This window comes from Somniosus microcephalus, chromosome 7 (assembly GCF_052327205.1).
Source record: "Somniosus microcephalus isolate GS21.2 chromosome 7, FLI_Smic_1.0, whole genome shotgun sequence".
In the NCBI taxonomy this organism is placed as follows: Eukaryota; Metazoa; Chordata; class Chondrichthyes; order Squaliformes; family Somniosidae; genus Somniosus; species Somniosus microcephalus.
Genome location: NC_140993.1, coordinates 180,569,855 through 180,585,402, shown reverse-complemented (window position 1 = coordinate 180,585,402; position 15,548 = coordinate 180,569,855). Strand labels below are relative to the sequence as shown.

Here is a 15,548-nt window from a genome sequence, read left to right as displayed (position 1 = left end):
AAAATAAGCCACGTAAAAGTTTTGTGATAGTATTTGCTGACAGGTAATGTGAGGTTCAATAAAATAAAAGGCAAGAGAAGCAGAATCTTACCATGCAACTGTAGCTGGCACCTGTCCTCCTACTTCACTACCCCTAAGTCTATCCGTAGCCACCACCCCAGGAACTGCAGAGTTTCCACAGGGCAGGGTGAGAGGACGTAGCTTTAGGGACCGCTGCCTGTTGCTAATCTCTGTCTGCTGTTGTGGGTGCCTTCTCCTTTAAAGAGACTGAAACATTTAGAATGCCCTTTGTTGCCACGAGCTGCAGTCAAACCCAAATGTCAGCAACCACACTATAATGTGACATGTACATGCAACATGCAATTGCATACCATGGGAGGCTTTTGGTGAGCTGAATGCATTTAAAGCTATGAGTGAAGGAACTCTTCCAGGGGAAGGCTGGGAACAATCTCTTGTGGCCTCCTGGGCATCAGTGGTAGCAATCGAAGTACTTTAACTGAGTGTGAGGAGGCATTTGTAAGTGGCCAAAATGCTTGGTTTAGTGAATTCTTGAATTCTTACCTTGCTGTACCTGAGCTATTGTGCATGGGATCATTCCACTGACACTCATGCCTTAACCACCTCTTACAACTGCTGCTTTCTTGCTCTTCTTTGGGACCAGTATTACGCAGAATCAAACAGGGCACCCCTTTGCAGTTTAATTTCCAATAGATGTACTTTTACAACTTCATCAGGAAGCTTGGGGATTTCAGCACGCAATCAAACTCAACAGACATTTCTTGCAATTGAAATGTTCTAATTTGATTTCCTTCAGAATTTCTCATGTTCTGAGCCCTTTAAGCTGCTGCAGGCACTTTAAATCCAGCAAAAGGATGCAAGTTCACAGGCCCCCTTGTCAAATAGGAAGCTGCTATTCAGAGGAATTACTATCACAAAGAACTCAGCACAATTGCAAAAATTAGAAGGGACCTGCAAACTGCGGCAGGGTTAGCCCGCTAGACTTTAAGCAGCCGTGAATGGCGCCAATTATAATTCCACTTGGGTTTTTGCTTGAATGGAAGCTTAGCCCATGATTTATTTTGTTCCAACCAATGAAAAACTAACACAATTTGACATCAGGGTGTGACATAGGAATATGATGCCACATTACAGGCAGGACTTGATTGCCATTATACCATTTTAATATGTTACAAGTGGATTTCCTGTGGCATTGCTCATGGTGAGTTGAAGGATATGCTGTTTTATAATAATGGGGATGTTGTCTCATAGGACATACATGCAATTTTATGAGTCCGTGTTGAAGTTGGGAATCATCGGAAATTTGATGGCCTATAATTTCCGATAGGAGGCTTCCTGCGTGCGGATGCCTCCCATCGGAAAAAAATCTACGAACTTACTTGAGGGCTCCCGAGGTCCGGACACTTCTGCTCCTGGGCCCCTCCACAGTCGAAATGTGCAGAGGCCCAGGTATCCCAGGGGCCCATGAAATTCGCAAGCGTCCCTGGGATCACATGGGCCAGGCCATCCAATAGGAGAAGGGAATTTCCCTTCATACTTTTGACATAGACCTGTCAAATATATGAATGGAGATCACTCTAAAAACACACTAAAACATTAAATACATTTTTTTAAATCACGTTTTTAAAGTGAGCTAAAATTACATTAAATTAAATATTTTAAACAAAAATTTAATTTTTTGAAAAAAATTATTAAAGTTTTTTACAGGGCTAAAAATAATCTTACCATTTTTAAAAGTATTTTTATTTAAATTATAAATGAGTGAAAAAAACATTTTTTTTTAACTTTTTTTAATTCTTATGCTGGTAAAAGCAGGCCTTATGCCTGCTTTTACCAGATGTAAGATTTTTAAGGGATTTCAGCGGGTGGAGGTTCTGCAGAAAGCGGAACTATCCACCCGCAGAGGCCCTTCTCCAGGGCAGGCGTTCGATCTGTCAAGAGCATTCTTGACAGATCGGAAATGCCGGTTTTCAACGCATGCACTTCACATGCCTGAAACTGGCATTTCCAATGTACTTATGGGTGTGTACACAGCTCGTACACACTCATAGGCATCGGAAAATACGGGCCAAAATGTTATCATTGGGGCACTGACTTATGGTGACGCTATATGTCAAATTGTACTTTTCGTACGTGGTATTCTGGGATTTTTGCCAGTATTTTCACGATCAAATTTTGTCAATTTTTTCATGAAAACTTTAAATCAGTAGCCTTGATTAGTATTATAAGATTATTTTCATATGTATACAATTTGTACTTGTATCTTTTTTAAAGCTCAGGTAACACAGTAAGATGATGGGCAAAATACAGTAGGCTGGAGGTAGATAACTGGCAATTAGCAGCCTGGAGTTTAGCTACATTGAAGGGGCGCTGAGCTTTGGTAGAACTGGTGGAGGAGTCATCAAAGTGTTTTCTTTGAGATATAATTGTTGGTAATTTTATTCCCCTCAAGCTTCTGAGGTATGATTGCTAGAAGTCCTTCTTCTGTTATTCTAAGACAACAAAAGAGATTGGCATTCCTGACAGCACATATCATTCTTCCACGCTCACAGACGGATTAATTTTAAACAATAGAACTAAGTAGAGGCATCGCAGTTTTGACAAGTTTTAATTATGTGTTATTTCTTATGCTACCCGGATGCATTGAATTTAAAACAATGAAGTCTAATAAGGTTGTTTCCACATCATGAGTCAGCTACCTAATCAGAGAAGAGGAGACATACTCCAATCAGGATGGGGAATAATGAGCACTTAGTTTAAAGGTGCTTTTATTATCCTAGAGTGATATTAACAGTTGACACATAGGCCACATGAGGTCAATGGCTCTCTCAAGTGTAAGCATTCTAACCTCCATATAATCAATGGCAGCAGAGTCTCACTTTTTCAGCATTTTCTGATTATTATTCAACCACTTCAACATGCCAGTATCCTTGATAATAATGCAAAATAACATCATGATGCAACAGTCCGACACAGAGAACCAGCTCTGCGTGATTGCATTAGTGATATTCTAGGCCTATTTCCCCTTAAGTAGTCTTCAACAGACCTACACGTAGGCCAGAATAAATAGCAGTACAACTAAAAGAAAATGGAAAGGAGGTTTGCTCCACAGAGATCAGAAGAAAAACAAATATAAAAGCACCCTAACAGCACAGAATTACACTGCACACAGAATATGAGTAAACAAAACATTGGGTAGATGTGCTGCAGGACCAAAAATAATGGTGAACAAGTACAATACTTACTGATTTCAAGCAAGGCCAATCTCCTTGGATTTCCCAGAGTTGAGTTGGTCCTAATTACTAAATCATGCCAGCTCCAGTCCCATAATAAGCTTGGCTCTGGGAACTCACCAAAGGGAATGGTGAGAAGATACTTGTGGGGGGCAAGCTCTTAAAAGTAAGTGGTTGAATATAGGGGAAAAAGTAGTTTGGCCTTTAATAATAATGTAAATAGTTCTAATGTATGTTTCATCCTTTACAAGTCTATTGGGGGCACAAAACATGCAAAATAAATGTGGAGGCAGGAAGGAGAGCGTGTGGGAAAATAATGGGACAATGCAGCACCAGAATATCCTGTTTGATAGCTTGGGAAGTGGAGATGCTTCTGAATGAGGAGAATGCGAGGAAGGTTGTCCTTTTTGGTGATCTGGGACATCCTCCCCAGAGGACAATAGTGTAGTATACCTGGCAGGATGTGGCAGCAAAAAGTTGGAGCAGGCGACCATGACTTTGACTGACACTGCCGTCCATATGGTGCAGCTTGGCTGTAGATATTCTTGAGCAGACGACATAGATCTTTAACTATTTTTGTGTTGACCCAAAGCCTACAGGCAACTGTCCTCGGTCATTGTCAGATAGGTGTGCTGGGGAGTGCAGGTCTGGCTGATGGCATAGCTGAAGTGCTCTTGCAGAGAGCTAGCATGGACTCGACAGGCCAAATGGCCTCCTTCTGTGCTGTAACCATTCTATGATTCTATAATGACAAGTGTGGGCAGTTTGACTCTGGCGCTTGCATACCCAAATATATAAAAAAATTCCTTAGTGCGTTTAAAGGTGTTATATTGTCTTTTATAAATAAATATCAGCGAGATAGAGATTCACAGGAAGCAATTTAAATTCCTGCTCCTGCAGTTCTTAAATAATGTATTGACACATTGGCTGCGATTTCCCCATCCTCGGTGGGTCTGGTGCGGCTGGGGTCGGTGGCGGGTCCCGACCTCGCTGTTGGCTCCAGCCCGCTGTCCAAAGTGATTTTATGTTGATTAGGCTTGTTAAGCCCGCCCAGCACGCTTGCCGGCCAATTGAAGGAAGCGGGTCTGATGACATCACTTAATGACGTCATCAACCAGTTGCCTTAAAGGGACCATGCGCAAATTTATTTTGACAGTTGTGCTGTTGGTGTTCTACAGCATTGAGGTGCTGCAAACACTGACAGTGACTGCACAGAGGCTCTCCCATGACTCCCTCCATATGCTCAAGGAGGGAGTCATAGCACGCAGGGAGGTTCTCTTCCCTTCCAATGGGCGGAAGAGACCTTCCCAGGAGATCAACGCAGCCTGGCTGATCAACGCAGACGTGCCTGAACGACTATCGACCTATCGCACTCACACCCATCATAATGAAGTGTTTCGAGAGACTGGTCCTGGCTCACATCAAAGCCAGTGTTCCCGCCTCTCTTGACCAACACCAGTTTGCCTATCGTGCAAACAGATCAATGGAGGATGCAATCACAACTGCTCTACACTTGGCACTGAATCACTTAGATGGTAAGGAGACCTACATCAGAATGCTGTTCATAGACTACAGCTCAGCATTCAACACTATCGTCCCCAACAAGCTGGCCACCAAACTCCAAACTCTTGGCCTGAACACTTCCCTCTGCAACTGGACCCTGGACTTCCTAACAAACAGACCCCAGTCTGTCAAATTAGGTAACCACACCTGCCCCCCCCCGACCCTGAACACGGGGGCCCCACAAGGATGTGTGCTGAGCGCCCTCCTCTACTCCCTCTTCACCCACGACTGTGTGGCTGTTCATGGTTCCAACACCATCATCAAGTTTGCGGATGATACCACGGTGGTAGGCCAGATCACCAACAACGATGAGTCAGCCTACAGGGAGGAGGTCCAGCATCTCGTGAAGTGGTGCGCCGATAACAATCTGGCCCTTAACATCAAGAAAACCAAATAAATCATTGTGGACTTCAGGAAGTCTAAAGGCGGAAGTCACACCCCCATCCACATCAATGAGGCTGTGGTGGAAAGGGTGGACAGCTTTAAGTTCCTCGGAGTCCACATCACAGAAGACCTCTCCTGGTCCCTCAATACCTCCTCTCTGGTGAAGAAGGCCCAGCAGCGCCTTTATTTCCTAAGGAGGCTGAAGGGATGTAACCTGTCACCCCTGATCCTCTCTAACTTTTACCGCTGCACAATAGAGAGCATCCTGACAAACTGTATCACAGTATGGTATGGCAGCTGTAGCTACTATGACCGGAAAGCCCTGCAGCGGGTAGTCAAAACTGCCCAACGCATTACTGGTACCCGGCTACCGACCATAGAGCACATATACCAGAAACGCTGTTTACGGAGGTCACGGTCCATCATCAAAGACCCTACCCACCCCAGCCACAGTCTGTTCGCCCTCCTGCCATCTGGGAGACGCTACAGATGCATTCGCACCCGTACGACCAGATTTAGGAACAGCTTCTTTCCCAGGGCTGTCATCCTACTGAACTCCACAAATAAACTCTAAAGCCTGCACATCTGCCAATGCACTTTATTATGGTTATGTTTATGTTAATGTATTACAAGCCAAATGTATGTTGAATGTTTAAATGTCTTAATCTAAATGTACACTCTCGGGAGCCGCAAGCCTACATTTCGTTGTACTGCACTTGTGCACTAACAATGACAATAAAAGTTGATTTGATTTGAGGAGGACTCAAGCAGGGATGTTGTCAGGAGGACCAGGCTGCAGTGGTGCAAACCTTTCAATGATCTTAGTAGATCACAAAACATTACTGCAAAGCCACCCTCAACCACATCCTGCTGTGCCATTCATTACATCTCCATCACTCTGCCTTCCCTACCCTACCCCTGCACATCCTTACTCACACCAACTTACCTTGCACCTCCTCCCATCCCTCTCTATCTACATTTTCACTTCCCCGTCTCACTAGCCACATTCACCCTCATCCTAGACCAATCATACCAACTAACAACACACAAGGGTAGGCACTTGGGTGTTTTAGCCAATGTTCATATTAAGTTTCTGTTGATGTGCTGTCAAACATTGAAATCTTTATTTTTAATACTTTGCGTTCTTGGACAAATTTGTGTGCACCTTTGGAAGTGGCTTAGAGAGTTGCAGTGAATGGTGAGACATAACGGTACCCCCTGCAATGGTGATGAATGTGAAAGGAATGGCTAGGGCATTGTAGGGATGCTTCATGGTGTTGGAGTGGGGTGGTGCCAACCTGGTGCATCATGTGGCAGCCAGGGTGTACAGCGTCAAGTGAAGTAAATCTGGCTATGGTGAGGCCATCCCTGGCCTCCCGGGCAGCAATGTGGTCAGGTGCTGATGCCATCTGTCCTGTGCAGCATCAGGTGATTGCGGAGAAGGTTGGTTTTGTTGTTGGTGCTGCTGGTGTACCTGGTGCTGCTGGTGTTGGGGCTGATTGTGGTGGGATTCTGAAGACCAAGCTGAGATAGTTTCAAGGGTACCAATGATGATGTAATAGATGGCAGGTGAAGTTGAGATGACAGAAGCGATTTGTCAATGGTGAGAGAGGTTGTTCCAATGAGGTGACTCTGGATACAAAGTTTACTCCAAACACTTGCAACCTGCATAAAGCTCAATCTCTCTTCCAAATGCAGTAAGCAACAGCTTCTGAGCTTGGAAAGTGAACAGCTGTGAGATGGGTTGAGTTGTGAGACAGGATAGGTTTGAAATTATTTTCATGTAATAGGAATAAATGTAAAATTAACTTTAAAATCTTGGCTCAAATATAACTGTAAGCTGCCACCTTGATACCGTGGTAAATTGGTTTCTGATGTGTGTTGATGCATAAGTGGTTCTGCAACTTAGCATTCAGATCCTGATGTGAGTCCTGAGTGTACTGAAGCCAGAAGGTGTGAGACCATCTCTAGTAAAGTAACACAGTGTTTCTCAAATTAGGGACCGCGGATCCCTGGGGGGGTCATAGAGACTTTTAATTACCTCTGTGGCCAGAGGTAATTAAAAATTAAAAATGATTCAATGGTGCATATTGTTCTGTAATTCAGAAGTTGAAAACTAAAAAGTCCAACATGTCTTAAAGAAAATGAAAGCAAAAAGCAGATATAAAGACACCGATTGTAGCCAGGATACAATTGCACCGGAAATCTCGTGGCACAGACGAGCATGGCGACACATTATTAAATCGCTGCTAACAATCAATTGGGTTGTCTTTTTCAGTGGCACTTGCGTTCAGTTCTGCATCAAGCACTATCTGCTCTGGCAATTTTCGCAATATAAACAGGCACCTTTTTTTGCCTACAAATACTTTGCGCGCAGTTTCAGTTTTATAACCTCAAGGTTAAGTCAATTTGGATAGAGATCTGTGACAATAAGGGAAGGTAAACCTTAAATGGGAATTGCTATGGATCACCAGTACAAAAAGAAGGATAATTAGGTTGTGGGGGAGGGGGGTGGTTGGATTTCAACCTCCTTTGCTACCCGGCAAAAATCAGGCAGTGTACAGTCAAAATGCCCTGTGTGACTTGCCTCCTCCGATCCTGCTGGCTTCTTCATGGGACCCAATATTAACCTACTCTTTCTGGCAGGCAAGCAGGACACCTGCTGGAAGGCAACAGGTCCCTGTTTTAAATGTGACTCAGAGATACTTAAAATGACCCATAGTTCTTTTGGCTTTTTGGTTCTGGATGGAATGAACCTTCAGAATCTCATTAGCTAAATTCCATGTCGAGGGTATTGGAGGGTGGTGTCTCCTTTATAAAAGGTTAAATAATTCAAAATATTTAAAAATAATTATCGGAGATAACTCTTTATAAAACCGACACTGACTCAGTTTTGGGAATTATTCTCAATGGCTGGGCACGCCTCCTCACTTTGCAACAAGCGCTCCCTGCTGGTCGAGTTGATTCCTCTCCCTGGCACCACGACCCTGTGCCATTCTCCCGACATGTGATCAGAATGCCTTCTGGGCCCTTCAAACACGTGCCTGAACGTGTTCACGCAAACACATACAATCCCACAATGCAGCTGTTACAGAACATGCCAGTGGGACAGTATGGTGGTGAGTCATGCTTCCAGCAGCATCCCAGCATGTGTATGGGTGCTCGTGCCCTCACTCACTTCACCAGCCTGCTGACGACTTTAAAAACAGTCCAGCACTAAGTGGCTAATAGTGGCCATCTGTTGCTGCGGAGTGCCAGAATTGGTGTGAGAAGCAGGCACATCCATCTCACTGATAGCTGTAAGTAAATAACTGTTTTCTTAAAAGCATCATTAAAACACTCTTAACATGCAGCACTTTCATATTATGAGTATTATAATTTAGATGGGGCGTCTGTGATTACTAATCCATTTGAAAAGGGTTCCTTCAACCAAAAGAATTTGAGGACCACTGAAGTAGCGCACCAATTGGGCAGCATAATTCCACTGCAAATCCAAGATTAAAATGCACTTAGCTGTTCACTTTACAGATTTAATTTTCTAACTTTCAATGTCTGGAGAGACCTTGGCCTAGAAATTGAGTAGCCTTAGCGCCGCATTTGAGGCGCTAGAGGGCCTAGCGCCGGAGTTATGGCCAGTTGGGAAATTGAGTGGGGCCCTTCCGTCGGCGTTAAGCCGGTAGCGCTGCGCCGGCACTGATGACGTCATCGGTGTGCGCAGCGTCCCGGTTGCCATGACGACGGGCCCCAGCGCCGAAATTCAGTTGCGGCCGCCTCGCCCGTGGCAGCCGCAACTAAGACTCTGGCAACCGAGTCTTCCCCGAGTTAGCGCCGGCGCATTAAGGTCGCGCGGCGGCCGGCCGCTTTCCCGTCGGCTGCCTGCCCGCACCTCCCTCCCCGGACTCCTCCACCCCCCCCCCCGCGGAACAGATGCGTCTGGCCTGCAAGCCCGGCACTTGTCCGAGGTGCCGGGCTCATTTTTTCAATATTTGAACGGACAGCGGGCAGGTGCAGGCAGCTCCTCCTTAACTGAAGGAGGAGGCCTGCACTTCCCCAGCCTGCCGCACCGCATCGGGTGCCGCAGCGCCGGATTAGCGCCGCAATTCGGCACTCAGCGCCCATTGGGAGGCGCTCACACCCGCCAGTAGCGCCGGCAGCCATCTGGGCGCGGCGCTACTGAATTTTTGGCGCACGCAAGGGAATTAGCGCCGGCGCTAAATTTCCGGCGCTAAAGCCCTGGCGCGGCGTCAACTCAATTTCTAGGCCCATGGCCTGGAAATTGAGGTTGCGCTACGCCGGGGCTTAACGCCGGAAATTTAGCGCCGGTGCAAAGTCGCGCTGTGCGCGCCAAAAATTCAGTAGCGCCGCGCCCAAACGGCTGCCGGCGCTACCGAAGGCTGTTTGCGCCTGAAAACTGGCGCTACGCGCCGCATTGCGGCGCTATTCCGGCGCTGCGGCGCCCGATGCGGTGCGGCAGGCTCGGGAAGTGCAGGCCTCCTCCTTCCGTTAAGGAGGAGCTGCCTGCACCCGGCCGCGGCCCGCGCAAATCTCTGCAAAAATGAGCCCGGCACCTCGGACAAGTGCCGGGCTTGCATCTGTTCCGGGGGGGGTGGGGGAAGAAGTCCGGGGAGGGAGCTGCGGGCAGGCGGCCGGCGGGAAAGCGGCCGGCCGCCGCGCCTCCTTAAAGCGCCGGCGCAGACTCCGGCAACACTCGTTTGCCGGAGTCTTAGTTGCGGCTGCCACTGGCGAGGCGGCCGCAACTGAATTTCGGCTTGGGGCCGGGTTACCACGGCAACCGGGACGCTGCGCACACCGATGACGTCATCGGTGCCGGCGCAGCGCTACCGGTCTACCGCCGCGGAAGGGCCCCAGGCAATTTAGGAACCGGCGCCAATTGCAGCGCTAGGCCCTCTAGCGCCGCAAAATCGGTGCTAAGGGCACTGAATTTCTAGGCCCATATGTACTGTCCTGCAGTTTGAGCATGAAAATTAAACTGGCTAACGGGTTGTACTGTGTGTTTGCACACATCAAGCTGAGTGCAATGTGTGGCGAGAGAGTGCCAACAGGATAATTAAACGCATATGACAAGTACGCACGCAATCAAATTAATATCTGTAATATGACAAATCCTTCAGATGTATATGGGATGATTTGTTTTATCACACCAGTGTAGGCTCATTTTGGTGGAAAATACTTGCTTTATTTGCACAGTTGCTGTATCACAATGACCGAGTGATGTCAGCTGATCGTTTTGGCTACATTTTCAGTTTAAAAAATGAGTTCCTTCTAAAAATCTGAAAAAATATTTAATAAATAGCATATGCAATACCTTGCTTTTGAGTTCTACAGTTAGCTTTCCTTGTGGAAATAAATATTCTACTTTACAGGGAGGAAGTAAACATCTTGCACCCCTAATGCTACAGTATTAGATTCATAGACCCAGATTTAAATTTGGGCTTCCTCCAAATTTATTCTAGTTTGACAATGGGCAAGGGAAGGGTCTTTCCATTCTACAAGCACATCTCTTGATATGTGAACCAAGAATATTAATAATATCTCTGGAGTCAGTGTTATCCTCCTAATTGAGGATAGTGTAGGTGCAAGTGATTAAGTGAGAGAGAAAATTCTGGGGTGGGAGAGAGAAATAACCCAGGAAATGCACAAAGAGCAACCTGTCATAAAGATCTCAGAGGAAGCACAAATACCTACAATAAGTAAAGTAAATGGAAAACTATTATTTCAACATGTTGAGGTGGAAGGTGTATACAAGCAAGCAGTCATTCCTGAAAATATCTCCCCAATTGAAACTGGCCCATGGTTCACACAAGTGGAATATTGCTGTTGCTTACTAATATTTTTTGTTTCTGTTTACAAAGCACTGAAAAGGCCTCTGCTACAATGAAAGAAAATAACGAACCTGAAATTGCGGTCGGAGGCAATGATCCACAAGAAAAGTACGCACCTTCCTGGTGCCTCCGTATCTTTGGAATTTTGCAGTCCTGGTCCTGCGTAAAGGCCCATGTATCCCAGGGGCTCAGGCAGTTCGCAAGTGTCCCTGAGATCCTGTGGGCTGGCCCAACCAATCACAAAGGGGGATTCCCATTATGCTTAGGTGGATTCCATTTACGTACAGAAATCCCATAAGCATAATGAGAATGACATACAAAACACACTTTCACACAACCTAAATAAAAATAAGTCAACACCTGCTTAAAATTAATTAAAATACAATTTAATTAAACATTTAAAACAAAAATTTACTTTTTTGAAAAATAAATTTAAACATTTTTAAAGGGGCCAAAAATAACCTAAACTAATTTTAACGGTTTTTGAATGTTTTAAATGATTTTTTAAAATTTATTTTAATATTTATTTTCACCCTTATGCTCGTAAAAGAAGGCCCTACGCCTGCTTTTACCAGGCGTAACAGTTTCACGGGCATTGGCTGGGCAGTAGTTGGGCAAATAGCCCAACTCTCCGCCAGCGAATGTCCAGTTCCTGGGCATGCGGATGCTCTGTCAAGCATCATAGACCCTGTAAAATTCGGGTCAACATTTCAACACCTTATTGCTTGTCACCTAAAGTTATTTCAGCTTGTTTGCTTTTATCATAATGTATATCCAAATAGTCCCGATTATAACATCAATCCTAATCCACCAAGAAACTCCTACAACACATCTATGCCACACAGCAAGAAACTTCCACCGCTCATAGCACATCACATTCCGAGTTATGAAACTATCAATAGCAGTAGTGTCCTACAGCATTATACATCAGGTGGCCCACTCATTAGAGCAGAAGCGTGGAATTAACAGGTATAATATATGGAGTATTCTTTTAATCATTACTGGTTTATTGTTTGTCATTTTACAGGTCTCAAATCTCTAGGAATGACTGTCGCTCTATGTCATGAAGAGGTTGGCTTACTCCTCCTTTTCCTGTCCGTGGGCATTTCTATCTTCTCAACAGTGGAGTATGCTGTGGAGCACAGTGTCCCAGAGTCAACGTTTTCTAGTGTCCCCTGTGCGTGGTGGTGGGCAACAACATCCATGACCACTGTGGGTTATGGGGATATCCGACCTGAAACTACTATCGGGAAGATAATAGCTTTTTTATGTATTTTGACTGGCATACTGGTCTTATCATTACCCATAGCTATTATAAACGATAGGTTTTCCTCTTGTTACTTTACTCTGAAGATGAAAGACGCAGCCCTTCGACACCGTGACGCTTTGAAGAAACTCACCAAGAATTCAGCTTTTGATTCTGTGGTCAACATTAATTTGCGAGATATTTATGCTCGCAGTATTATGGAAATGTTACGGATCAAGAACAGAGAAAGGGCAAGTACTAGAAGTAGTGCTGGAGATGACATGTGGTGACCTACCTGGTTGCTTTATCCAGTGTTAATTAATGTAGAGTACAAGACTAAAGCTAGCCAGTTATTTATAAGCCTTATTAAAAGCTGCAGTGTCTCAAAACTGTACGTAGTTGCTCAGTACACTGATCTCAGAAACAAACATTACATATTTTTGGTCCTAATTTCAATCTAAGTCTTAATAAAAACACCAAGAAGATTTGTAAATTTCAATACTGCCACTTGTGATGATATCTCTCTAATGGAAACCAGCCTCTTCACAGTCACAAGATCCTGGGTTTTATTGACAGATTTACAAATAGTTACTGGTATTTACAAGACTACTTTTGTAAGCTAACATAACTGTAAATAATTGTTTGGGGAAGTTGCAGTGTCCTCATAAAGTATCCTGTAAGTATTTTCAAATTTATAATTGTTCAGTTTTACATGGTGGCTTAACTGAGGATGAACATCCACAACTGAGATATACACACACTGAACTAAATAAATCCAAGATTACGTTTCTGAACTATTTATTATATATCCGTTATTTATTGGAATTTTTAAATGAACCATTGTTAGCATTTTACTTTTATGTCTTCATGTCTAATATTTTTAGGAACTGGTTATTAATAGAAGATAGTTTTATACTAGAATTTATAAACCATGACAGATTTCAAAGGTCTAATGTAATAATAAGTGCTGTCTATCTGTCTTTTTGTTCCATGACTGCTGAGTGCATGTGCTAACCCTAGACCAAATACTGTAAATCAAAAAGAAATGATCTAAAAGCAAACTGCGAGACATAATAAACTCTCTGTGCAGGTTGGAGCTTGTGATAGAAAACAAGTTTTGGAATTACTAAAATTGAATAATGGTATGAAGTAATGTTACATTGGCTGTAAAATACATCTGTACCTTCCAGAATTTGATTTTCCTTGGTCTGAATAAAATAATTAATATGCCCTATTTCCTGTCATCTCATCTGGAATTAAGAATGCAGAAGAGTTTTTTTCTGTAAAGGTAGAAAAGCTTCAGATCAAGTGAAGTTGGACGCCACACAAAAAGCTTTAAAGGCATATGCCAAAATGCATCTCAATCATGCAATCTGAAAAGGACATCATAAAATTACAACCTAGCAGGTTCCCACATATATGATATAGATAGACTAGCTGGTCTCTTGTGACATTGCACATAGGTGGTCTGAGGTCTAGAGCATGGTTGTAATCTTTAGTTGCTAACCTGGCTTGTCCTTCTTTTGACTGGTTCATGGTGTGAATGTGACACCAATCAGTAACAAATGGACAAACGTGGCTCTTTTTAAAGGGGCATAAATAAAAAAGGTCCGCTTTTGATCAGTAAATTAAGCCCACATTCAGTCGTAAATGGTGGTGGGCAATGAAACAACAAACGGGAGGAGGAGGCTCCAGGAATATCCCAATCCTCAATGATGACGGAGCCCAGCACGTGAGTACATAAGACAAGGCTGAAACCTTTGCAATCATCTTCAGCCAGAAGTACCGAGTGAATGATCCATATCGGCCTCCTCTTGAGGTCCACACTATCACAGAAGCCAGTCTTCAGCCAATTCAATTCACTCCACGTGATGTCAAGAAATGGCTGAGTGCACTGGATACAGCAAAGGCTATGGGCCCTGACAACATCCCGGCTGTCGTGCTGAAGACTTGTGCTCCAGAATTAGCTGCACCTCTAGCCAAGCTGTTCCAGTACAGCTACAGCACTGGCATCTGTAAGATGTGCAGAATTACCCCTCGCCCAGTCGAACAGGTTATAGAGTTCGGACTTGAGACTACTGAGAAATTACACCAGACACATGGGTTCTGTCTTTAACCTTTTATTGTTCCTAAGACAGATTCAAAACCCCAACCACTATTCGAGCAGTTCACCAATAATATTACAGGAAATCATACATACAACCACCCGCCGATGATCGGACCAGCGTAGGTCCTCGTAAGTGAAAAGACTAGCCAGGCCCCTCCTTCCGACTGCAGTGCTGATATTTTTTAGCCACTGTGTTTTATATAGCTTTCATTGCCTTTTGCAGTAAATCAATCATTCAGAGATAATGAAATGTTCCTTTAATGTTGGTCTGAGCTGGTTGAGTCAAACGTTCACATTAACTCATCCTGTGTGGCTATTATTCAGTTTGTCCTCATCACAGCCCAACATTGTTCATTCACTCCTAAAGTTTACAAAGGTGGCAGAAAACCACTTCATTAGGTTCATGAGTTATGTCGTATTCTGCATTTCAAAACTTCAAAGGTTTGACTTCTCGCCTCAGAAAAGTCACCAGAGACACTGGGGCCGATTTTCCTGGAGCCGTCAGGCGGGCTTTCAGGTGTGTGGGGGGGGGAAATCGCAAAAATAGGGGGTCGCAACCGCCCCCCCCCCACCCTGCCGCCTGATTCCCCGCCCCGTCCGATTTTCACCCAGGCGTTTCTGTCCGACCCGAATCAGTCCCGCCCGCAGCAGGCAGGAGTGATCTTCAGGCACCTTAATCACCAATAATTGGCATCTATAATACCACTTTAAGGGGCCCTTGCTATTTTCAGCCATTTCCCACATTAAGCACACCTGGTGGGAACCCCGCTGATGAAACCTGGCGTGAACAATATCGGATTGCTGACTATCAGCTGCAGGTCAATCAGGAAAGAAGAGATTTAATCAGACATCATTTGTAGGTTGCAGGACCTTGTTGTTTCAGGCTTGGGGCAACTTGTTCCAGGCTTAGGCACAGGTGTGGAAGGTTGGAGCCTCACACACTTCTCCAGTGTGAGCTCCTGGGAAGCCCCTCCCGCCACCCTCACTCAGCGCTTCCTCAACTGAGGTACCTACCAGAAGCATGGGAGGCCTTTTTTTCCTTCCCCTCTTGGCATTAGAGGACCTCCAGCCCCATTCGCAAAATGACACATGCCACAACTGCAGAAGTTGCCATCAGAAATTTTATTTACAATAACCAGCTGATGGCATTTTTC

The 15,548-nt window shown here is 44.6% G+C and overlaps 1 protein-coding gene across 1 annotated transcript in view; it reads left to right on the top strand.

Annotated features, from left to right (window-relative positions):
• The window catches only part of kcnv1 (potassium voltage-gated channel modifier subfamily V member 1), a 103,900-nt gene extending 90,379 nt beyond the window's left edge, over positions 1-13,521 (top strand). Inside the window, exons 2-3 of the mRNA XM_085993974.1 lie at positions 11,072-11,172; positions 12,069-13,521. Coding sequence (XP_085850100.1) covers positions 11,072-11,172; positions 12,069-12,577 — 610 coding nt within the window. The 3' untranslated portion in view covers positions 12,578-13,521. The remainder of the gene's footprint in view (positions 1-11,071; positions 11,173-12,068) is intronic.
• The last annotated feature ends 2,027 nt before the right edge of the window (positions 13,522-15,548 follow it).